This window comes from Drosophila navojoa, chromosome X (assembly GCF_054131105.1).
Source record: "Drosophila navojoa isolate 15081-1374.11 chromosome X, UAZ_NAV_1.0, whole genome shotgun sequence".
Lineage (NCBI taxonomy): Eukaryota > Metazoa > Arthropoda > Insecta > Diptera > Drosophilidae > Drosophila > Drosophila navojoa.
In genome coordinates, this window is record NC_142895.1 from 5,194,905 (window position 1) to 5,220,762 (window position 25,858).

Sequence of the window (25,858 nt, forward strand, 5' to 3'; positions counted from 1 at the left end):
AATATTCTCGTTGCTCTTTTGCTTTCTCTCATTCCATTTTGTGTTTTGCTCCCGATGACATCGCGACTTCGAAATTGCTTACGCATCCGAAATTCGAAATTCGAAATCCGCAATTCGAAATTCGATATCCAAATATCCGTCCTCGAATACACCCCGCATACATAGGCATGTATGTCACGAAACTAGTTGGAATCATGTTCGGTCTCATATTCTTCTTGGATTTGTTCGCGGCCATCGGTTGGTCCGGCGGCCTCGCCATCTTCATTTATATCATTTTATTTATCGGCATATTTGTGATATTATTGATTATATCGAGACAACCACAGAATAGGTAAAGCCAATAATAAGAACTAACCAAACGGTGTATCCTATCGATAACTTTGCAGAGATCATTTTTGGATCACGAAATCGAATGAAGCTCAAATGCTAAGAGTTTTGTCCGCTTAGTCTGCGAGCGCAACTATCGATAAATATCGAATTGAAGTTGCTTCACCCAAAGTTAATAGATAATTATCGATTCAGATTGATTGCACAAAACTTAACCAATAACCATCGATGAGTGGGCTGTACGATATCGAAATTCTACCTGATATCTTCTGCAAAGTTATAATCTGGAATCTTCGGCTTCGGCCGGATTTCAAAATGCTTCCCACATAATCTCTCTGGAAATGCTCTATTGTAACGGTGCTCTTTGATCTTTCACAGATATGCACTCGCGTTTTTAACGCCTGGACTTCCATTTATTCCGGCTATCGCAATAACTGTTAACATTTATTTAATATTTAAGCTAAGCATACTGACCCTCATTAGGTTCACTGTATGGATGACTCTCGGCTTCATAATGTACTTCTACTACGGCATCACGCACAGCAGCATGGAGCAGACCAGCGACGAGCTCGAGCTGCATGTCGACAAGGACTATGTGAGTTAGCCACAAAGTGCAAATCTTTCGACATTGATAACCCCATTTGATCCATTTTCCATTTCAATTCCAGAGCAAAAACGTGGATGACAAAGCCGTTTGGGATCAGCAATCCTATAACCAGACGCATGAGCCCGTCTGGGCCAGCAAGGAAGTCAAGCAGTCCACAAGTAAGTGACGTTCTAGTGCCATAGACTCATTAATGAACTTTTGATAGATAGATTTACATTTAGGGTTTTGTGAATCAAAATTTATTGCTAGAAAAATGGAAAGAAAAAGATATATATTGGAAAATTTATTTAGTTAATTCTTATATGATAATGTAATATTATAGATCCTTTTGTATACATAAAGGATTCTCATATAAATTTAAGCTCCATTTTTAGATAATTTCCTTCTGTGGAGCTTTATTAAAATAGCTATTATATGATCCATATAATGTTATAAAGCTAGTGAGATAGTTAGTTTCTATACCGAATTTTTACAACATACAAATTTTGGACTCAATTATTAGATCGAATTTTAGTTAGATTATCAGATTGATCTACGAATATTTCGCAACTGTAGAGCTATAACAAACAATAGCTTGTTACTGATGAATAATAATCGCATAGATTAGATGATATATATCAGTATATATGTATAAAATACAAAATGTAGAATAGAATATATGTATATAAAACTTAAAAACTGAATCTATAAAGGTTTATAAGATATATTATATAGAGCTTATATAGTTAATAGAATAAATATTCTATAGCATATGCAACTCAGAAACTCTTAGGACATTCTTAAAACTTGTTTCTCTAGATGTTGAGATTCTTATTGATGAATCGATAGCTGTTAATATACGACTAGACTATGCTAGAAAGCCATTTATGCACCGGTTCATTGTGGTTCATTTCATGTACCGTCATTTCACTCGCTTGCAGATAAACGTTATAGCTATGGCAAGAGCGCCACGTCTGGCGGCCAGACTGGCGGCCGGAATACGTCCGGTGCCAGCAAATCTGGCGGTGATTCAGCTGCGACTTCAGCTAAAGATGCGAGAGCTGCGCCAGCGCCGCCGTCGTCGAGTGCACGAAGCGCGGAGGGCCGAAGCCGTCCATTGGAGCATCAGTATACCGGGCAGTTTAGCATGTTTGTGGACGAGGGTCAGTTTCCCACGTGGGATGACTAAATCAGCCCGTACAGCTTCGATATATATGTAGGTACATATAAACATATATCGATTTATCGATATTCCAGCTATAGAATCGTACAGTTCCACTTCCGTAAGTTCATTTCCGTTTTCGTTCGCGTTTGCGCCTCGCTGTGATCGTGTAACAGCCAGGCAGCTACCTTCGAGGCGCAAGCTAAGGGCGATACAGACATATATATAAATATATATATATTACTATATATACATGTATGTATATATTCCAATTATCTAGACGACCCACACTAAATGCGCAGAATGCTGGCGACCCAAAGACAACTGTAAATATGTTTAGCTATACAAATATATACTAATATATATATGTATGTATATATATAAATACATATATAATACATATATATGTGTATATATGTATACATGCGTTATATACAGCGCAGCCTCAATGGTTGTTGTTAGTGCCATTGAGGCTCCACTGTATCGATCACCTTTCACTATCGAATATATATAGTACATACATACATCAAGCCACCAACTCAGCATCAACTACCTATATATACATATATATATATATATATAAATCTGCAAATATAAACATATACATATATATAATATATATATGTGTAAAATAAAATATTGTATTCGATTGGCAGCTCGCTATTTCCCTCATTTGTGTTATCGAATATCGATTTATCGATTTGCCAATGTGAATGTAACAAGAGAAAGCAAAAATGAAAAGGCAAATAACTGCATATTTTTGAGATTGTTAAGCACAAATAATTAGGGTGGCCATATATTTATGTGAGGCAAACGGAGTTATTCAATACAAACTAGTTCAATGTTTTGCGCGTACGTGCGTGTGTTCACTGTACAGCATGCACACACACACACACACACACATACTCGCACGCACACACACACACACGCACGGCTAAACATATAGTGAATGTAGTTGTAAGGGGAAGCCCCGACAGGAGCCAAACAAATCAGAACTAAAGTTATAATGGATGTATATACATATACATACACATATATACATACATATGTTATGTATCAATTCTATGTATATTATATTTATGATTATTGACATTGCCATTATACAGTTATTGTTACAATATATATGAATGATATCGATACGGTTTATATGTATTACAAATACCTCTATTATACGAGTACATACATACATATATACTCATATATATATATACATACAAGATGTTATTGTTTCTCGGCTATTGTAGAGGCTTGCGTTGAACTTGATTCGGTATTTCTTGTTATTTAACAATTTAAATCTATGCAAACACAAACAAAAATAATAAATAACAAAATATAAAATAAAATACCAAAAAAAAAAAAAAAAACGAGAGCTGGAAGGAAGCCATAAAATTTATCATATTTACTAATCGCAAGCAAAACTATTCAAATTCAAACATTTATATAACAAAGCAAACAAAACAAAACAAAAAATACCAAACAAAATCAAATACTTTATGCATAACAAAAAAAAAAACTATAAAAAAAAAGGAAAATTACTAACATTTATATACAATGCATACATTTTTCCACTTTATATACTAAAAGCAAGAAAGCAAACAAGATTTTTTAAACTATATACGATTTATAAACATACCTAATATTTAATTCATTTATATTTTTATTTCAACTTAAAATAAAAAAAAACTTTATATAAAAAAAGAAATACTGTACATACACACACACACAGAGGCACACACAGTTATACACAGAGACTCTAATGGTAACATGAACTAAGTATATATGGAACTATCCCCAAGAATGGTACAGCTAACCAACCAAATACTAGCAAGCGATAAACAAATACTAAACAAATATCAAAGATATCAAACCGAACAAATACTACAAGATTATATACATATATGTATATATATATATATATATGTGTGTATATATATATGATGAAAATCTATTACACTTAAGCTTAAGTTTAAGACGCGTTACGTATGTTACATATGTATATTCCAATAGGAAAAGTTGTTTGGCCCCAAAAAAAAAAAAAAAATACCCAGCATCTAAAGCACTTGTATTTCGACTTATATTATATATGCCATTATTATCATGATTATTATTCCTATGTATTCTTATAAAGCTAAATCAAAAAAATACTTAAAAGCAAAAAATTAAAAAATGAAAACTAAATCGAAAAAATTTACAAATCCTTCATTGATCTAAATGTACATAGATAATACCCAATATATATATCTACATATATTTGTATCCTAGTCTTATATAACTTGATATTATTTCGTTTTCTTGCCCCCTTTTGTATTGCGTACAACTCAAATCAATTTAAGTGCCAAATGCACGCATCTAAGAAAAATACTAATTCTACTAAATCGAAAATACTGAAATACATTCCTAAAATTTCAGAACATGTTCTGAATCTATTTGGCACATTCCTTGAATTTGGAGTGGGTTTTAGGACCAAACTGTTGAGAGTCTTATAATCATTATTATTAGTTTATAATTTATTTTGTATTGTTTTTTAACTTTTTTCTTTTACAAATTGCTTGTACATACACAACTACAAACAACTCATATATACCTATATAAATATACTATATACTATATATATATTTTTATGAAACAATACAAAGAAAATACCAACAGGAAAACTATGAAAATACTACCGAAATAATAAGTAACATATCCTAAAACACACGAAATTGAAAACATAAAAAAAAGAAAACGTTTTTCCGCCAGACAGATCATACGTACAAGGTATCTAGTAACTCTAGACAACAAAACAGCCCAACTGAATAAATAATAAATACTAACTGCAAAATACTAACAACTAAACGAAATGACAAAAATATACCAACTACAAACGAGCTCTTCGAGAAGTTTGTTCCTTCCACCATTTGGTTCTTCTGATACCACCTAAAGAAAATGTTTATAACTGTTATTATACATATGAAACTGAACAATTACGAAATATTGAATATTAATAGAGATTATCATCGATTTTCGACAGTTACAATTCATTATTTTGTATATATATATATAATATATGTATATACAAGAACTTGCTTCCGTTAAAAAACATATGCATTTTCTTAAATTACTTTAATTTACTCTTCTTTTTTTTTAACAAACAATATATTTATATAACTATATCTATATATAGATTGACAACAGTCTAAAATATTGATTGAACAATATGAAAACGGGAACATTTCTTCAATAAACTTTACAATCACTCCATGAACTACTTCATTTAATTCAAAGGAGGAAGTCACCAAATAGCAAGCAATAGATGAAATAGATTGGGTCACATCTGATTGATTGATTGATTTGGGTACTACTACTGAGCAAGCAAGAGACTTTAAGCTAAATGACAGATGTAAGGGAGCGATTGATTGATTGATCGATTGACTGATCGATTGATTGATTGATTGATTGATTGATTGATTTGGGTGCTACTGAACAAGCGATAGTTAATTATATTTGATTCATGATTGATCGTTGATTGAGCGATGATTAATTAATGATTGATTGGTGATTAGTTATTGATTGATTGATGATGACTTATTCATTGATTGATGATCAATTGATGATTGACTAATGACTGATTGAAGATTGATTGACGACTGATTGATGATAATTAATTGTTGATTGATTGATGATTGGTTGAGTGATTGATTGATTATTGATTGTAGATTAATTGCTGATTGATTAACGACTAATCAATGATTGATTGTTTATTGAACGTTAACTAAAGAGCTCAAGACGAAGCCAAGTAGCAAATGCAACAGAATAATTATTTGATACATTTGATTGATTGGTTCAATGATTGTTTCCATTTCCAAACACACACACACATACACACATAGAGACAGACACGGATACACCTATAAACGAGTATTATGTACCTAAGTTTTTATTTATTTAATAAGACTGAATTTCTGCATATGATTTAGTTGAATATATTATATACATACACACTTGCATACACACAAGCATACATACATACATACATACATATAAATATGTATTATGATTATTGTAAATATATTTATAGCATTTAAAAGCGATATACATACATACATTATACATTATACTTGCATATATATAAATATATACATACAAACATATATATATATATGTATATGTATATGTATATGTGTATATACATACATACATACAGTTTGAATTATTTTTATGTATATATACATACTTAGCCACTTTACAACTTTAGCTAATAAAGCATCAAAATTTTAAGATATATATTCTCAACTCATTAAAAAAAAAATTATAAAAAAAAACCAAAAAAAAAAAAAATTAAGAAAAGAAACAGTAAAAGTAAAAGAGAATTTACAGAAGAAGCTATTATACATATAATACATATATATATTGTATATGTATATATAGAATATATATATGTATGTATATGTATATTTATATATATTTCAATGGATCGATAACAGAATAAACCACAAAAAAAAAAAGAAAAAACTAAAGGATGTTAAATTAATATAATGAAACAAATTTTTTATTCAAATACTACTCTTAATTTGATTTATGTGTTAATAACTTATTAAATGATATTTCATGAAAATATTATAAAAAAAAAAAAAAATGGAAAAAAATAAATAAAAATTGTTAGGATATTCAAAATATTGATTGAATTGTATTTTCATTCAACTCTTATCATCTGGAATGGGAATTAGTTTTAAGGTGACCATGAAGCACATACCAAATGCTGTTCGGCTTAAGAACTAATTTCGGTCTTTTACTAATATCAGCTTAATTTTTATTATTTTTATACATATAAGTGACCTTGGAGGACATACGGATGTACTGAAAAGAGATTGTTTGGTGTTTGTTTGGAGTCTCGCTTCTATTTGAACCGGTTTCACCACCGACAAAAGTTCAGTTTGGAAACTATATTATTAAAGTGATCATGGAGGATGTGTTAGCCCATGATTAAACTTAATTAACGGAAGCAGGCATTGCTAAAGCATTATCATGTGCTGTTATCTCTGATTTGACCATGGTCTGAAAGGCAGTTAACCAGACTGCAGCAATACATATATGGCTCAAGAGAACATGGAGAACATTGAAGAACTTTTAAGAAGTATTAAATCCCATTACGATAAGAACTAGATATGATGCGAATGAATAGGTAAGTTTATGAGTTTAGTAATTCCCATGGTCATCAAGTGACCATTAAAGTCCAAGCTTTGTTGGGGACCAGATTAAAAAAAAAAAGGTGACCATGGCATTCCACATACCAAAACGCGAATGAACTCAATAAAAGTTAAGAGTAAAATTATTTCAACTGCCCTAAGCAGCAGAGCAGGAGAAGGTAAAGAGAAAAAAAACATAAATATTTTGTATAAGATCAGATAAAAAAAAAAATCATAATAACCATGAAGAACATTTCATTCAAATATTCTGAATAATAGCTAAAAAAAACTCATTCGACTGCCGACCAGATGACCCAAAAGCAAAAGGAAGAAGACATTGATATAATTTAGAAACTACGACACATATATTTTAATGCTAATTGTATTTACAAAAGCCGAGATAGTAGAGTAGAAAAACGCGAGATATAGAAAAAAAAAAAAACAAAAAAAAAAAGAGTAAGATCACGCGCAGAGATCTCACTTTAAATAGTAACTGGAGTACGGCAACCCTGGCGATGTATAGCTGTTGATGGACGGCTGATTGAGATCCAGATTGACCGAACCGAATGGCTTCAGATTGAAGCCTTGACGCTGGCTCAGTGTCTCATCGTCTGGATAGTTGACCAGAAACGCATTGGGGCTCGATTTGAAATTGTTGGGCTGCTCCAGGTAGGCAAAGGGATTCGGATTGGGATTCGAATTGGGATTCGGATTGGGACTCGGTTCTGGGTCGGAGTTGCCAGGCTGCGCCGTGTCATCAATATCTTGCTCTGCCGCTGCGGCACCATCGTTGCGCACGTCGCCATCATCAGTCGCTGCTCCGGCGCCTGTCGCTGGCTCAGCTCCCTCCTCTGCCGCAGCCGCAGCCGCAGCGCTGCCCTCGACGAAACTGGGCTTAGAGTAGATATCTGCAAAGTGTTGGAGAGAATCCAATTGTACGGCAATTAGTTAAAAGTTTGCGTATTTTACCAGCGGGTTGTGCATACTGATAGATCAACTGATCCGCCAGCTGAGCGGGCGGACGGCGCGCTGCTGGTGCTGGCTGCGGCTGTGGGCGTGGTCGTGCGCGTGGCACCAGACGAGGCAACTGCGCTCCATAGTCGTAGTCGTAGTCATAGTAAAAATTGCCCACAGGACGCGGCGCAGGACGCACGCGTCTCGGAGGCGGCGGCGGCGGTGGTGGTGCTGTTGTTGGTGGTGGTGCTGTTGTTGGTGGTGGTGCTGTTGTTGGTGGTGGTGGTGGAGCTGGTGCGGGTGCATCGCCATAGTCGTAGTCATAGTCATAGGGGCGTGGCCACCAGCCAGGCCCCGGGAAGAAAGGACGTGGTCGGCGTCGCGGCGGCGGTGGCGGCGGTGGTGGTGGTGGTGGTGGTGGTGGTGTTGTTGTCGGTGGCGCCGCCGTCGTGGTGGTTCTCATCGTGGCGGGTCGTCGAGTCGTCTTGGCATTGATTACATTGCGAGTAATGTTCGCCTTGACGCTGGACAAATCGGCGCTCTTCTGGAGCAGATTGCGCAGCAGGAGGCCAAAGTCGAGGGTGATGGTGCCGCGCTTGGTCCGGCTGTCCTCTTGGCAGCTGCTCGGACAGACGGCCAGCAGGGCGAGCAGCATTACACAATAGCTGCACTGCATCCTGGCCAACAATGCGTTCGTGTGCTCAAGTCGAGTGGAGTCAATCGCTGGCTGCGCTCGCTAAACCGCGCTGTGTGGCGTTCCAATCAGAACTGGCGAACTGCCCGCTGGCTGCCTTGAGTCGCGCCTGGGCGTTGCGGATTAAGTGGCCAAAAAGCCAACGAGTTAGACGGGTTCAACAGCCAGCCAGACAGCCTCTCAGCCAGGCCAGTCAGTCAGCCAGGCCAGCCAGCGAGCTCTCTGTCAACGGGTTCTGTGCGTGGCTACAATTACTTTTGCACTACTTTTTTGTGGCACTCGAATAATTCGTGCACAAACCTCTAGCTGCGACCCCACCAAAGCTCAGCACAGTGGGTCACACAGTGACCATTGCTAACGGTTATCGGGCAGGTAATTTGTGGGGTGTGATTGAATGATAGTTACCCTGGGTCTCTGTGCCAATCTCTCTTTCTCTCTCTCTCTCTTTCTCTATCTATCTCTCGGACTTCAACTCTATCTCTCTCTCCCTCTATTTTTTATCTGGACGTTACATCTGTCTTTTTCTGGCTTTATTGCTCTCACACACTTTCTCTTTAAGTCTCACATTCTCTGTACGTCTCACACTCTCTCTAGTTCCGGCTTTATCTCTCTCTTTCACACTCTCTTTAACTCACTCTCACTATCGCACTCTCACTCTCACTTTATCTCTCCCTATCTCCCTCTCATTTTCACTCTCACTATCTCTCCCTATCACCCTCTCTTACTCTCTCTCTCTCTCTCTGTTTCTCTCTCCATATCTTTCTCTCTCCCCATATCTCTCTCTCTCTCTCTCTCTCTCTTACTCCCTGTTTCTGTTCTGTTCCCTTTTCCGCATCTCCAGCACTTTCGCTCACTCTCTTTCTCCCCTTCTCTCTAGCTCTTTCTCTAGCTTCCCTACTTTCTGCTCTAAATTTTATCGAAACCTTTTTATACAAATTTTCCGTTGCTTCCGTCTCAATTTCAATTGCATTTCCATGCACTTGGTACCACTGTGCGCACACTGATTATAGTGATACATATGCATCAAATTTACTTGTAGCTATTATGACTTTTTTTAAAGCCAACTTGTTGCACTTAGTTTTAATTTGGATACCCTGTGAAATGCGTGCGACAAGTGCCATGATAGACCAATTAGTGTGAATATCAAGTAGATTAAGTATATACATATAATATATAAAGTATTATTGTATATACAATATATGTATGTAATATACAAAATATGTAGAAATCGACTTGGAGTTAGTATCATAGATATATACAGTATCATACATAGTTATCTGCATTTCCAGGGTATTCATGCAGTCGCATATGAACGCAATTTGCACACAGGTTATGTTTATGCATTTGCTTAGCATTTAAAGGCCTTTACTTTTTGTTAGGTACACTCGAATCGAACAGAGATATGTATATACATCTATATACCTCTATATAACATACATATGTACATTTATACAGATTATAGTGTCAGAAAGATCTTGTTTATTTCCACAGCTGAATTCGAATTTGACTTCCAAGTCGAAATTAATTTGATTGAAAGGCGCCCACTGATAATTTGCACACGTTCAGAGAGCTATACGTATATACTATAGATACATGTTATATATAATGGATATATAACTAAATCCAATTTAAATTGAATGTGCATGAGGAAAAACTTTTGGGGCAAACTGCTTGCATAAGCTGAAAATTGCATCGAAAGTCGAGCAGAAGTGGCGGAAAAATGGGGGAAAACTGAAATGAAACGAAATGAAATGAAATGGAGAGTTTATCTGGTCTGTCAGTCGTGTGTAAGGCCCGTTTGCCATAGATATTTGTTCGTTGCTTTGCTTTTGTTTTCGATTGATCAATTTAACATTTTCCTCGTGGAAATTGGAAATTCGTCAAGTGTTGCGTGCGAATCGCTAAGCGACCGACTCCAGACTCCAGCTCAGACCTGAACGCAATGCGTTCGACTAGCTCCAGGCTTACGCATGACAAATGACAAAGCGACTCCGGCAGGCAGACAGAAAATGTGCTCGACTAGGAAATATCCTAAGCTAAAGACAGATGATATATTAGCTTTGCTTTGGCAGAAGACGAATGCTACAGAAAATTTGTTTCCTTATGAAAGCAAAAGTTTAGCTAAGCTATGAAATACCCCAACTATGAGTATATGTAATATATATCTATAGCTATTCCTGAGTTAGCCTTGGCAGAAATCAGTCGAAAAACTGTGCTCAGAAAAACTAAAATGGATTAAGGCTACGAAATACCCTAACTAAAGATACCCTAACTAAACAAATTATTAAATGCCCTATGAAATACCCCATGAAATATCCGATAAAATCTCCCATGAAATACCCCATTAAATATTCTATGAAATACCCTATGAAATACCCGATAAAAACACCCATGAAATACCCTATAAAATACCCTATGAAATGCCCAATGAAATGCCTTTTAAGCACAGACGTGAATATAAAACTTTGTTCTACCTCAGCAAATTTTGCCACGCCTCTAGTAGGCGTAAAGTAAGTATTATTAAGTAAAGTATTATAGTATTAGTTGTAGATTATCTATCATATATTATGATAATATATACATACATAGATATAAAACCAACTTACTCTTATCACTTACTAAATGTCAAACCAATATGCCCCGCTGTCTGCGGTTGAAAACAGGGTATATGGGCGATAAGGCGAACAAAGCAAATTGCAATTGCAGATTGGAACTAGTTATGGCAGTTGCCTAAGATAAATATTTGCAATGAGACACATTAAAACAGTTTATTACCAAACATAAAACACTCTATATACAACGCATACCTACATATATGAATATATGTATATGTGTAGATATATAGATATATGTATATGTGTGCATATATGTATGTACATAGGCCAGCGCAATGAGAATATCATCAAGATTTGCCCCGATTTGCGTGACTTTTTGGCCTAAGCCTCGACTAGATTTTGCTGTGAGATGCTCGTGGGCGCGGCGATGACGGCCAGTGACACGGTGGGCCTCACCGGATGGGGCTTTGGCGCGGTGGGCGTGGCACGTGAACGTAGCGTACGTATAAAGTGCAGCTCCACTTGAACAAACGGCGCCTCCACGCAGAGATACATGAGCAGAGAGACGAGCAACGTAATGCCAAAGTCTGACCAAAAGTGGAGAATCTACAGAGAAAGAGAGGGAGAGAGTGGGTGAGTGAGATATGATTAGTGCCAGGCAAAAACACTCACTGCATCATAGTTGGAGAAATGCAGACTGCTCTTGATGCGGCCCGTGTTGGCCATCTCGATCAGCAGATGCCAGATGTAGAGGCAGTAGGAGAGCTTCGATATCGGCTGCCAGAACGACCAGCTGAGCAGGGTGTTGACCATGCCGCCACGGCCGCTCTGGCAGGCCCAGATGAGCCAGCAGATGGCCAGGGGCCAGGCGATGCGACTGCAGCACAAATAGAACGCGCCAGCCAGGGGCGTGATCTCAGCGGCATCTGGCCGCGTATAGGGATAGACGCTCCAGATCGCCGTCGCAATGAAGAGCAGCGCCAGCAGCCAGAGCAACAGCATCAGCCACGTGGAGAGACGGTGCCGACGGCCCTGCTCGCCGTGCAGAAAGCAGCCAAAGAGCAGCCCGATCAGCCAGGGCATGGCACGGGCATGGGTCGTATAGTAGATCATGCGCATCTCCAAGCTGTCGGCGCCCAGATTTCTGACCAGGCAAATGCGCTCAATTAATTGACATTCCGGCTCTGGAATCTGGACTCGGGCCAGCCGATTCACTTACCCCTTGCGATTGAAGACGGCGAGCTTATTCAGCATTATGATGCTGAAGACGCAGCCGAAGAGCAGCGCAATCAGCAGGACAATTCCAGCCACAGCGCGACGACGCCAACGGTAGAGGGGCCAGAGGAGCAGGGGGGAGAGCAGAAACAGCTGCATGTCCACGGCCAGATACCAGGCATGACCTAGACACTGTAGGGGCAGCCAAAGAAATTGTTAGCTTGATTGATTTATTGATTGACTGACTAATATGGATAGGTGAAAGCATAAAGTGAGAGATTTTTAAGTAAAGCCAGTTGTTATGTAAGATTATGGCTATCATTTTGATTGATTAAGTGACTTGTTGATTGACTGAGATATTATATACGTATTAGCTAAAATCCGAAAAACTTTTCATGTTAGAGTTTGTCGAAAAATCCACTAAACTAGTGTCTACTTGCCATGCGACCCGCTGCAGCATAATTCTGGACGTAGAGCAGCGTCGCCCACCAGGTCTCGTAGCACAGCTGCGAGGAGCTGGTGAACTGCTGCCAGAGCGGCCCGCTGTCCAGGCGAGGGAACAGCGTCATTAGGAAGAGCACTGCGATGGCCAGCACAGGTGTGAGGCGCACGATGCGATGCAGATACATGAGCGGCACATGGAGGCGACCCGCACGACTGCTCGAGCGAGAGTGGAAAACAGAGGGGAATATCATAAAGTCGAGGCAGAGGAATCAATCGGTCGATGTTGTCCCCAACTCACCGATCCAGCTCGCGCAGCGTGGACATCGCGAGCAGCATTCCGCTGAGTAAGAAGAACGTGTCCACGGCTATGGTGCCGCTCTGCAATATCATCGAGAATGGCGTTTGCGCCCAGGCGATAACCTCGTAGCTGTTCACATTGGGCGCCAGCAGCAGGAACATGTAGTCGTGCCCCCAGATGATCCAGATGATGGTCAGACAGCGTATGCCATGCAGGCAGGGTATCAGATGAATGCTTGGCTTCGATATCTTCATCAGCTGCCGCAGATTCTGGCGCAACGAAAAGGCAGCCAACAGTTTTTGGGATCCTAAAGAATAATATAATATGGAATAAGAAATAATATTATATATAGTTATATGGGAATATAATAATAATAATAATAATAATTAAGAATAATAATAATAATAATAATAATAATAATAATAATAATAATAATAATAATAATAATAATAATAATAATAATAATAATAATAATAATAATAATAATAATAATAATAATCCTAATCCTACTAATATAATCATAATAATAATAATCCTAATATATAATCCTATAATAATCATCCTCCTATCCTAATAATAATCCTATCATCATACCTATAATCCTCCTCAATCCTCCTATCATCCTCCTCAATCCTCCTATCCTCCTCCTCCTCCTCCTCATCCTCCTCCTCCTCCTCCTCCTACCTCCTCCTCCTCCTATCCTCCTCCTCCTCCTCCTCCTCCTCCTCCTCCTCCTCCTCCTCCTCCTACCTCCTCCTCCTCCTCCTCCTCCTCCTCCTCCATCCTCCTCCTCCTCCTCCTCCTCGTTGATCTGCTGTATGTATGTATATATTCACATCTGTATACAGACCGACACGAACTTGCTCCTTGCCTTGATCGGCCTTATCAATAATCGAGCTTATCAGTATTGAGGTTATGTAAATTACGCAAGTCTAGCACTCACCTTTGAAGTAGTCCAACAGCGTGCACAGAACGACGAGCAGGGCCAAAGTGATGAGCAGCACACTGAGGAGTAGTTGATAGGAGTCAGAATATAAGATATGCCATATGTACTCTCTCTATATCCATCCATCGGTCCACTTACATTGCGAACCAATCAAGTGACGCCATTGGCTCTCTGGCGGCCAGGGCGCAATTGGACTCCTGCACCAGCTGCAGCTGTGGAGCCGCTGCATCCTCGAAGATGCGCTGCAGATAGTTGTTGAGCCAGCGATTGAGCTGATCGGCACTGCAGGCAGCCGGAATGCAGGTGCCAATGCTAATGCTAACCGGATCCTCGTCAGTGGCTAAGAGTGACTCGAAGGCGATGTGGGCCAAGCAGTATTTGCTCGGAGCTAAAGCCGCAGCCGAGTTGCCCAGGCTCTGGCTGAGGCTCTGGCTCAGGCAGGACTCGTAGTTGCCGAGATCACTGAAATGGCCGTAGAGCAGGCCGTGCGGAAACTTGCCCCACGCATCGAGCACTGCAAGAGAGAATGGTAAGGCTATGGGCTAAGCAGAGCTACCTCTCGCTATTCTCGCTTACCTTGCACCGCGGGCAGAGCATGTCGCTCGGCCGCCTGCAACAGTAGGGCCACCTCTGTGACGCAGAGCAGCTCGTCGCTGGAGCTGTTCGCCTGCTGCAGCACCTGGTAGCCAAAGTTGCTCTGCTGCAGCCAGGTGAGCAGCTCTTGCTGGCTGTAGGCACCTGCCACCTCCTGCTGGCCCAAGGCCAGCGCCAAGCAGACGATTAGCAAACCCTGAACGGCGTCTAGACGTAGCCCTGAGCCGAACAACCAAACTTTTTCTAATGCCATGGCCAATTGTGATTGTTGACGGCGATGCGATTCATATTTATACGGCCATAACACAGCTGTTGTTGTTGTTGTTGTTTTTGTTTTAACTACTACTGATATTTTTGTATTTTCTAATCGCCCGCTCTTGATAGCCGCTCACCCTCCCGCCTCCCACCTCCCTGTAGCCCTGTTTATCTTAGAGACTCGCACTGCAGGCACTACAAGCTGAAAGCCAAAAGCTTTTTCCCCATAGTCAGCCGCCCCTACCCCAGCGAAGTGCATTGACCGATAGTTAGAATAGCAGCCAAAGCACGAGTATTGCACCGATGATCAGCCGCTCAGCTATTTGTGTACACACCATCATATAGATATACTATATGTGCATAGAATATAATGGGATTTATCTAAACAATTTGCCCGTGTCACGCATTCTAATGAGCCATCATCCACCTCCAGTTCACATACTTGTTTTCCCCGTTCTACTCTTTGCATTATTTAAGCAAATTGCTACGCGACAATTATCGAATATCCCATAGTGAAGCTTCTATTACTATCCATAACTGATTGAACCAGCCCATTCGTCATCAGATTATAGAGAACTTCCCCTTTGATAACCTATAGGGCTCAATGCGTTACCAATATTTGAGATCAAAATGTACGTAATAACATCTAAGACAAGACAAGGGTCTTGAAGTGATTATTATAGCAAGACAATAATGCCGGACCCATGATAGCATATAGTGATATAATAATATATAAATATAAATCGACAACTATAAGTATGAAGCTGAACGAAAAAATCAAATAATTATCGATATTTTTATACGTAAATCGCTCAACTGTTTCAAACTTTTTACATTATTGTGGGACAATGAAGTAAAGTATACACAATATACCCAACAAGTAAGAAAACTCTAGTCGAGAGCGCTCGACTAGATACTACCCTGAACCAAACTAAAAGAAAAGCACATTTAGTATGGTTCAAATTTCAATTTCGATTTCAATAGAAAACTCATTTAATTATATATATAACAATTTTAAAACAATTGAAAAAAAAAATAATTCTAGTTGATAGAGTTCATTCAACTCGGCCCTCTATTAAGAAAGCCAGCCCCTGCTACGTAATTGACTGAATGGCCGATAGTTGAACAGCTTATTGAACGAGTGGTTATACCCTGAACCCATTGAAAATTGGAAATCAGGGTATAATGGTTTTGTTAAAATGTATGTAACGAGCAGAAGGAATTATCGCAGACTCCATAAGGTATATATATTCTTGATCAGGGCGACGAGCTGAGTTGGTATGGGTATGGATGGGTATGGGTATGGGTGGGTATGGGTATGGATAAGTATGGGTGGGGTATGGGTAGGGGGGGTAATGGGGGGTATGGGTATGGGTATGGGTATGGGTATGGGTATTGGGTATAGGGTAGGGGGGTATGGGTGGGTATGTGGGTATGGGTATGGGTAGTGGGGTATGGTATGGGTAGGGTGGGGGTATGGGTAGAGGGGGGTATGGGTAGGTGGGGTATTGGTAGGGTTAGGGAATTGGAAGGGGGGTATTGTAGGGGGGTGTAATGGTTGGGTATGGTAGGGATGGCGTGGGTATGGTATGGGTATGGGTCGGGGGTATGGGTGGGATTGGGTTGGGTGGGTTGGGGATGGGTAGGGCGGGTTGGGGGGGGGTGGGTGGGTGGGGGGAGGGTGGGTATGGGTTGGGTATGGGGGTGGGGATGGGTATGGGTGGGTCGGGTGGGTATGGGTATGGGTATGGGGGTATGGGTGGGTCTGGGTCTGGGTATGGGTTAGGGTGGGTCTGGGTAGGGTCTGGGTAGGGGGTATGGGTCGGGGGGTCTGGGTAAGGGGGGGGGGGTGGGGGGGGGGGGGGGGGGGGGGGGGGGGTATGGGTAGGGGTATGGGTCTTGGGTTGGGTTCTGGGAAGGGGGGGTCTGTGTAGGGGGGGTATGGGTGGGTATGGGTATGGGTATGGGTATGGGTGGGTATGGGTATGGGTATGGGTGGGTATGGGTGGGTATGGGTATGGGTGTATGCTGTATGCTGTATGCTGTATGCTGTATGCTGTATGCTGTATGCTGTATGCTGTATGATGCTGTATGCTATGCTGTATGCTGTATGCTGTATGCTGTATGCTGTATGCTGTATGCTGTATGCTGTATGCTGTATGCTGTATGCTGTATGCTGTATGCTGTATGCTGTATGCTGTATGCTGTATGCTGTATGCTGTATGCTGTATGCTGTATGCTGTATGCTGTATGCTGTATGCTGTATGCTGTATGCTGTATGCTGTATGCTGTATGCTGTATGCTGTATGCTGTATGCTGTATGCTGTATGCTGTATGCTGTATGCTGTATGCTGTATGCTGTATGCTGTATGCTGTATGCTGTATGCTGTATGCTGTATGCTGTATGCTGTATGCTGTATGCTGTATGCTGTATGCTGTATGCTGTATGCTGTATGCTGTATGCTGTATGCTGTATGCTGTATGCTGTATGCTGTATGCTGTATGCTGTATGCTGTATGCTGTATGCTGTATGCTGTATGCTGTATGCTGTATGCTGTATGCTGTATGCTGTGTGCTGTATGCTGTATGCTGTATGCTGTATACTGTATACTAACCATGCTTAACCTGAACCAAACTAAAAGAAAAGCACATTTAGTATGGTTCAAATTTCAATTTCGATTTCAATAGAAAACTCATTTAATTATATATATAACAATTTTAAAACAATTGAAAAAAAAAATAATTCTAGTTGATAGAGTTCATTCAACTCGGCCCTCTATTAAGAAAGCCAGCCCCTGCTACGTAATTGACTGAATGGCCGATAGTTGAACAGCTTATTGAACGAGTGGTTATACCCTGAACTCATTGAAAATTGGAAATCAGGGTATAATGGTTTTGTTAAAATGTATGTAACGAGCAGAAGGAATTATCGCAGACTCCATAAGGTATATATATTCTTGATCAGGGCGACGAGCTGAGTTGGTATGGGTATGGATGGGTATGGGTATGGGTGGGTATGGGTATGGATAAGTATGGGTGGGTATGGGTAGGGGGGGTATGGGTATGGGTATGGGTATGGGTATGGGTAGGGGGGGGTATGGGTGGGGTATGGGTATTGGGTATGGGGTAGGGGGGGTATGGGTAGGGGTATGGGTAGGGGGGGGGAGAGTATGGGTAGGGGGGGGTCTCTGTCGGGGTGGGGTCTGGGGGGGGGGGGGGTATGGGTCGGGTTCTGTGTCGGGGGGTTCTGGGTGGGTCTGGTCCTGGTCTGGGTATGGGGTCTGGGTATGGGTGGGTATGGGTATGGGTATGGGTATGGGTCTGTATGTTCTGGTATGGTTGTTATGCTGTATGCTGTATGCTGTATGTATGCTGTATGCTGTATGCTGTATGCTGTATGCTGTATGCTGTATGCTGTATGCTGTATGCTGTATGCTGCTGTATGCTGTATGCTGTATGCTGTATGCTGTATGCTGTATGCTGTATGCTGTATGCTGTATGCTGTATGCTGTATGCTGTATGCTGTATGATGCTGTATGCTGTATGCTGTATGCTGTATGCTGTATGCTGTATGCTGTATGCTGTATGCTGTATGCTGTATGCTGTATGCTGTATGCTGTATGCTGTATGCTGTATGCTGTATGCTGTATGCTGTATGCTGTATGCTGTATGCTGTATGCTGTATGCTGTATGCTGTATGCTGTATGCTGTATGCTGTATGCTGTATGCTGTATGCTGTATGCTGTATGCTGTATGCTGTATGCTGTATGCTGTATGCTGTATGCTGTATGCTGTATGCTGTATGCTGTATGCTGTATGCTGTATGCTGTATGCTGTATGCTGTATGCTGTATGCTGTATGCTGTATGCTGTATGCTGTATGCTGTATGCTGTATGCTGTATGCTGTATGCTGTATGCTGTATGCTGTATGCTGTATGCTGTATGCTGTATGCTGTATGCTGTATGCTGTATGTGTATGCTGTATGCTGTATGCTGTATGCTGTATGCTGTATGCTGTATGCTGTATGCTGTATGCTGTATGCTGTATGCTGTATGCTGTATGCTGTATGCTGTATGCTGTATGCTGTATGCTGTATGCTGTATGCTGTATGCTGTATGCTGTATGCTGTATGCAGTATGCTGTATACTAACCATGCTTAATATGCGTTTTTATTAGTTTGGTTATTTTTGCACATTCTCAGAATTACACCAGCAGTTAGTTTGGTTTAGATTTGCTAGATGGCGCTACAGCAGTGAATCTATTTAGTTTTGCCATAGCAACTTTGAAGAGTGAAGTGGCGTCGTGATTAGCGGAGATTCTCGGATTCGACTACAGACCGCAGCAATTGATGTTTATTCTTTTAATTGTTTCAAAATATTTTTAGATTTAATTATATGAGTTTTTATTTCAATTATATTTTTAAATACAGGGTAGTATCTAGTGGAGCACTGTCGACTAGAGTTTTCTTACTTGTTTATATAATTAAGCAGTGCGGCGTCAGCTTTAATTACTATTTGTAGCCATATGTCACGCTGATAATTGAGATTCAGTTCTAATACGTAGGGCGGGTGAAAGTGAGTTCAATTTCACTTTTCAGTACGACTAAAAGAAGGATTTCAATTTAACCCAATACTCATTGAAACAATTGCTAAGCTTATAAATTCAGTTTATTTAAGTTTATTTAAGTATACCTCTAGTCCAAGTACAGGAAATTCGTACTTATTAATTATTTATGCTGGATTCGTGTTTTACACTCTGAACAAGTTGCTCAAATGTTAATTTAGGACTTTCGTTGCCTTTTGTTCAATTGATTAAAATCAAGCATTTTATATTATTATAATTTAATGTATCTTTTTCAAGTAGCTTGAGGACCGCAACTGATGGAAACTTCCAACTCACGTATTTTTAATACATATGAAAAATTATATTATTATTACACTTTTTTTGATAGTCATGCTCTTAATATATATATTTACATTACGTTGCCACAAATAATATCAGTGAATGGATCAGTTTATGGCCCAATTGGATCGGTTGCTAGCCTTATCGACTGTAGTAGTTCGTGTGGTAAGGCAATTAGCCACCCAAGTAGTTAATTGGCCAGATAAACAGTCGTGGCTGTTGCAGTACATTAGGCTAAGGCTACGATTTAATAGACCTATCAGCTTTCATTGCACATGTTAAGGTAGATTAACAAACGTTGGGAAGACTTTCAGACATTGTTTGTTTTTGTAAGGCAATTATGATTCCAGAAGAGGATTTTCTTATCGTTTACTTAGAATATAATAACAGAGGCAAAACCAGATCGTGACTAAGTCGTTAATTGGTCGAATGAAAATATTTATTTATGAATCACACGCGAAGAGACACTTCAAGTGGCTCTTCACAAATTTGATGATAGCTCATGTATAAGTATAAGTATAAGTATAATATAAGTAGAATAAAGTATACGTATAAGTCTACGTATCAGATCTCTAAGTATACGTATACGTCAGTATAAGTATAAGTATAATGTATAAGTCTAAGTATAAGTATACCGTCTCCGTCTCAAGTCTACGTCTCCGTATAAGTATCCGTAAGTCTACGTCTCCGTCTCCGTCTAAGTATCGTAAAGTCTCCGTCTCCGTATCCGTCTCCGTCTCTCCGTCTCCCGTCTAAGTCTCCGTCTCCGTCTCCGTCTCCGTCTCCGTCTCCGTCTCTCTCCGTCTCCGTCTCCGTCTCCGTCGTCTCCCGTCTCCCGTCCCCTCCGTAAAGTCTCCGTCTCCGTCTCCGTCTCCGTCTCCGTCTCCGTCTCCGTCTCTCTATCTCCGTCTCCGTCTCCGTCTAAGTATAAGTCCGTCTCCGTCTAAGTCTAAGTATAAGTATCCGTATAAGTATCTCCGTATAAGTATAAGTATAAGTATCCGTCTCCGTCTCCGTCTCCGTCTCCGTATCCTCTCTCCAGTCTAAGTCTCCGTCTCCGTCTCCGTCTCCGTATCCGTCTCCGTCTCTCCGTCTAAGTATATCGTGCTTTTCCTGCTCTTCCCATATCTGTCTATTTTCCGAAAAAAATCAATATATATATTAGCATTGATAATCAATAGGTTTGTTTATATGTTTCGAGCCACTTTAAATGTAAATCTTGATATCCCTTGCAGACGACTGTAATTCCCGAAACCTTTAGAGCAGTAATACACAGATTACCAGCCGAAGCCACTTAACAGCGCGCACCAGATAAAGGAAACGCTTATCTTCAGACATAGGTCCGATGTGGGCAGAGTATATAAAGACCATGGCTGCCACCGTTGAAACTAAATCAACAAAATGGTCAAAGCAGTCGCAACCTTATTGTACCTGCTCTGTGGGCTGGTCAGCACGATCAACACCTCGGGTATAAATGTGGAACACCAACATTTACAGATGGAACCCATGGACTATCAACAGATCAGAAAGCTGCAATCGCTGAACCTAAAGTTCACCGAATATTTCCAAAATGGAACAGTGAAGGACATGGATATGTTCAGCCCACGGCTGCTCAACAAGGACGATCTGCAGTGCATTGCCGACATGAGTCGATGGATGAACGACCTCAAGTCGGGTCGTCTCTGGTCAATGAAAAGTATGTAAGAAATTATTACATTGACTTCAAAATAAATTATCAATGAATTCACTCTTATACATCAGTGATCGATTCCTGGGGCTCTATACCATCGGGCATACTCTATTTGAATCTTCTGGACATGGGCAACTATGGTGAATGCATCAAGATCAATAAGGCAGTAAGCGATGGTCCTACGATCAAGGGCAAATATTGCTTAGCCGAGATACCCATTCTAAAGATGATTGGAGCCCCTATCAACAGGAAGCTAAGGATTGGCATTTGTTTTCCCTTTAGCTGTTCGGCGGCACACATGGACGTATTTCTCGGTAAGGTCATTCAACAAGTGATTGGATCGACTAGCTCTTTGAGTCTAGTGAACGAAAACAGTTGTCGGACCAATGAACGGAAACCATTGGATGGCATTGCTATCTTGACTATGTAAGTGGAAGAACTAGGCGATGAGTATGACATCACTAATTCTCTGGCCCTTACAGTGTTCTCCTGTCCATATTCGCTGCCCTTGCTCTGCTGGCCACCTTATATGATTATTTCCTAGTGACGGATCAAGGTGAGTAGCTCCTGTTACACATCTTGAGCTATACCCAACTCCTTCAACTCTTACAAATTGCACTTGCAGCGAAATTTCCTGCTTTTATCAAGGTATTCTCCATACGGGCGACATCCCGCTCACTCTTCCGCATTACCCCACCAAAGTCGAATACGAATGTAATCGAGTGCCTGCATGGTATGCGCTGTTTGTCCCTCATCTGGGTGGTCTTCGGACACGAGTATATGTTCGGTCTGGCTGGTCCGAATATCAATAAAATTAACTTCATCCACGTAAGTCGACTTAAGAGATCTTTTTACATATCAGTGGAGCTAACCTAAATGTATATTGTCTGATTTTCTAGTGGTCTGAAAGTCCCTTCGCTCAGACAATAATTCATGCGGTCTTCTCCGTGGACACCTTCTTCTTCTTAAGTGGTATGCTCGTGGTTATGGTTGCACTACGTGCTATGGAGAGGTTAGCTCACTCTCACTTAGTCACCCACTCATATTCTATACAATTGGTTTATCTTCAGATCCAAGGGCAACCTGAATGTCCCACTTATGTATCTCCATCGCTATCTGCGTCTGACTCCTCTGCTAGCCATGGCCATATTAGCCTACATGAAATTGATCCCTCTCTTAGTGGATGGGCCCTTGGCCAACGCAGGCTTCGATAACTACGAGATATGTGAAAGATCCTGGTTCTGGACGCTGCTCTATGTGCAAAACTATGCCACCAAGCAAATCGTAAGTGGCTGTTAGGCTTAACATGCATGTCAAATTCACTTTCTTTTCTTCTATCGCTAGTGCTTGCCCCACAGCTGGTATCTGAGCGTAGATATGCAGATGTACCTACTCTCGCCCATATTGCTCGTTGCACTCTACAAGTGGGGCAAGAAGGCAGCCATTGGCGCTGTTGTGCTCATCGTGCTGCTCACCGTATATCTCTTTACTAACATGATGGTCCAGAAGCATTCCGTATTTATAAAGTAAGTTTTCAATGAGAGATTTTTACTTTATCTTAAATTGACTCTACCGAATCTCTCTAGAATTGTAACCCAACCTCATCCAATTTCTCTTCTTGCATAGGAACAATGATGGATCGCAGCGCTTGCTTTATTTCTACACCCATATGCACGCAACTCCTTGGCTAGTTGGTGCCGTCTTCGGGTACTTCCTGCATGCGAATCGTGGCAAATATTTCAAGCTGAATCGCTTAACAGTCTGGTCCGGCTGGATTATAGCGCTGGCCATCTTCTTTGCCTGTGAATTTTCCTTGCTGCCCTATGTTGAATGGACCGGCCGTGATCTGTCCACATTATCTGATTCGCTCTACTACTCGCTGACTCGCATTGGCTGGCCCATCGCTCTCTGCTGGGTGACGTTTGCCTGCATGCAGGGCTACGGCGGAATGGCCAACAGTCTCCTCTCCTCGCCGCTGTGGCAGCCGCTGTCGAAGCTATCCTACTCGGCCTACGTGTGGCACATATTCATCCAGGAAATTAATGGCAGGCGTTATCAGACCAACACCTTCTTCTCCAACTACGAAATGGTATTTAAAATCCGTTTGTCTTAATGTGAAGTCTTAGCTAACCCTGCCTCTTCTTCTTTTTTCAATAGATGCTCAAGTTCTGGGAGGACTTTGGCTTTACTCTACTTACTGCCTACCTGATGTACACCATCATTGAGGCACCGCTGGGCGGCTTGGAGGGCCTGCTACTGCCCAATCGACGACCCAGCCCCAAGCCAGCGATCGAAACAGAGTCCCAGCTAAAGAAAGACCCTGAATTTGTTAAGAACAATCAGCTCAGCGAGAAAGCGAATCTGTCGCAACTGGCGAATGATGTGGAAGCAGCTCAAGACGTACCCTCCAGTGCTCCAGCTGTGAACACATGATTATTCTCTATAAAATTAATGATTTTATTTATTAATTATATTAAGGGATTTTTTTTTAAGTTGTAAATACATGTATTTTTATATGAAACGAAAGAGAGAAAATCCTCATTATTAATTTTTACTAACTCTTTAATAAGGATGAGTTATTGGTAAACAATGATCAGATCGTCCGGCGAATATCAATTTATAATTATCTGGGAGTAGTACTCAGCTACTTCAGACTAGAGACGGCCAGACTGACAGGGCTGTATCGACTCAGCTCGTCGCCGTGATCAAGAATATATATACTTATGGGGTCTGCGATTATTCCTTCTGCCTGTTACATACTTTTTCACAAAAACATTATACATACCCTGATTTCCCATTTTCAATGGCATACAGCATACAGCATACAGCATACAGCATACAGCATACAGCATACAGCATACAGCATACAGCATACAGCATACAGCATACAGCATACAGCATACAGCATACAGCATACAGCATACAGCAGACAGCATACAGCATACAGCATACAGCATACAGCATACAGCATACGCATACAGCATACAGCATACAGCATACAGCATACAGCATACAGCATACAGCATACAGCATACAGCATACAGCATACAGCATACAGCATACAGCATACAGCATACAGCATACAGCATACAGCATACAGCATACAGCATACAGCATACAGCATACAGCATACAGCATACAGCATACAGCATACAGCATACAGCATACAGCATACAGCATACAGCATACAGCAACAGCATACAGCATACAGCATACAGCATACAGCATACAGCATACAGCATACAGCATACAGCATACAGCATACAGCATACAGCATACAGCATACAGCATACAGCATACAGCATACAGCATACAGCATACAGCATACAGCATACAGCATACAGCATACAGCATACAGCATACAGCATACAGCATACAGCATACAGCATACAGCATACAGCATACAGCATACAGCATACAGCATACAGCATACAGCATACAGCATACAGCATACAGCATACAGCATACAGCATACAGCATACAGCATACAGCATACAGCATACAGCATACAGCATACAGCATACAGCATACAGCATACAGCATACAGCATACAGCATACAGCATACAGCATACAGCATACAGCATACAGCATACAGCATACAGCATACAGCATACAGCATACAGCATACAGCATACAGTTACAGCATACAGCATACAGCATACAGCATACAGCATACAGCATACAGCATACAGCATACAGCATACAGCATACAGCATACAGCATACAGCATACAGCATACAGCATACAGCATACAGCATACAGCATACAGCATACAGCATACAGCATACAGCATACAGCATACAGCATACAGCATACAGCATACAGCATACAGCATACAGCATACAGCATACAGCATACAGCATACAGCATACAGCATACAGCATACAGCATACAGCATACAGCATACAGCATACAGCATACAGCATACAGCATACAGCATACAGCATACAGCATACAGCATACAGCATACAGCATACAGCATACAGCATACAGCATACAGCATACAGCATACAGCATACAGCATACAGCATACAGCATACAGCATACAGCATACAGCATACAGCAT

At 40.7% G+C, this 25,858-nt stretch overlaps 4 protein-coding genes across 5 annotated transcripts in view; 2 read left to right on the forward strand and 2 right to left on the reverse strand.

Moving 5' to 3' along the window:
• Positions 1–25,858, forward strand: part of LOC115565071 (solute carrier family 7 member 14) — a 91,189-nt gene that overhangs the window by 10,643 nt on the left and 54,688 nt on the right. For both annotated transcript variants that reach the window (XM_089263107.1, XM_089263108.1), the window contains 4 exons: positions 166–331; positions 706–922; positions 996–1,092; positions 1,855–2,588. In XM_089263107.1, coding sequence (XP_089119233.1) covers positions 166–331; positions 706–922; positions 996–1,092; positions 1,855–2,102 — 728 coding nt within the window. In that variant the 3' untranslated portion in view covers positions 2,103–2,588. The remainder of the gene's footprint in view (positions 1–165; positions 332–705; positions 923–995; positions 1,093–1,854; positions 2,589–25,858) is intronic.
• LOC115565073 (uncharacterized) lies at positions 7,596–9,248 on the reverse strand. Its single transcript, XM_089264801.1, has 2 exons — positions 8,213–9,248; positions 7,596–8,151 (listed from the first exon to the last, which is right to left on the reverse strand). Exons 1-2 carry the CDS (start codon positions 8,871–8,873, stop codon positions 7,721–7,723), a joined length of 1,092 nt encoding a protein of 363 aa, XP_089120927.1. The 5' UTR covers positions 8,874–9,248; the 3' UTR covers positions 7,596–7,720.
• LOC115565072 (nose resistant to fluoxetine protein 6) lies at positions 11,785–15,221 on the reverse strand. Its single transcript, XM_089264561.1, has 8 exons — positions 14,926–15,221; positions 14,488–14,863; positions 14,347–14,408; positions 13,404–13,710; positions 13,102–13,318; positions 12,666–12,853; positions 12,119–12,590; positions 11,785–12,052 (listed from the first exon to the last, which is right to left on the reverse strand). Exons 1-8 carry the CDS (start codon positions 15,194–15,196, stop codon positions 11,828–11,830), a joined length of 2,118 nt encoding a protein of 705 aa, XP_089120687.1. The 5' UTR covers positions 15,197–15,221; the 3' UTR covers positions 11,785–11,827.
• LOC115565480 (nose resistant to fluoxetine protein 6) lies at positions 21,418–24,264 on the forward strand. The gene is made up of 9 exons (XM_030390672.2): positions 21,418–21,797; positions 21,863–22,217; positions 22,274–22,347; positions 22,417–22,619; positions 22,691–22,803; positions 22,862–23,075; positions 23,136–23,317; positions 23,418–23,880; positions 23,949–24,264. Exons 1-9 carry the CDS (start codon positions 21,503–21,505, stop codon positions 24,222–24,224), a joined length of 2,175 nt encoding a protein of 724 aa, XP_030246532.2. The 5' UTR covers positions 21,418–21,502; the 3' UTR covers positions 24,225–24,264.

Coding starts and splice junctions, on each gene's coding strand:
- LOC115565073 (XM_089264801.1), bottom strand. CDS start 8,873: ATGCAGTGCAGCTATTGTGTAATGCTGCTCGCCCTGCTGGCCGTCTGT. Junction 8,152..8,212: donor TCAGTATGCACAACCCGCTG/GTAAAATACGCA, acceptor AACACTTTGCAG/ATATCTACTCTAAGCCCAGT.
- LOC115565072 (XM_089264561.1), bottom strand. CDS start 15,196: ATGGCATTAGAAAAAGTTTGGTTGTTCGGCTCAGGGCTACGTCTAGAC. Junction 14,864..14,925: donor TGCTCTGCCCGCGGTGCAAG/GTAAGCGAGAAT, acceptor TCTCTCTTGCAG/TGCTCGATGCGTGGGGCAAG. Junction 14,409..14,487: donor TCACTTGATTGGTTCGCAAT/GTAAGTGGACCG, acceptor ACTACTCCTCAG/TGTGCTGCTCATCACTTTGG.
- LOC115565480 (XM_030390672.2), top strand. CDS start 21,503: ATGGTCAAAGCAGTCGCAACCTTATTGTACCTGCTCTGTGGGCTGGTC. Junction 21,798..21,862: donor TCGTCTCTGGTCAATGAAAA/GTATGTAAGAAA, acceptor CTTATACATCAG/TGATCGATTCCTGGGGCTCT. Junction 22,620..22,690: donor ATAAAATTAACTTCATCCAC/GTAAGTCGACTT, acceptor CTGATTTTCTAG/TGGTCTGAAAGTCCCTTCGC.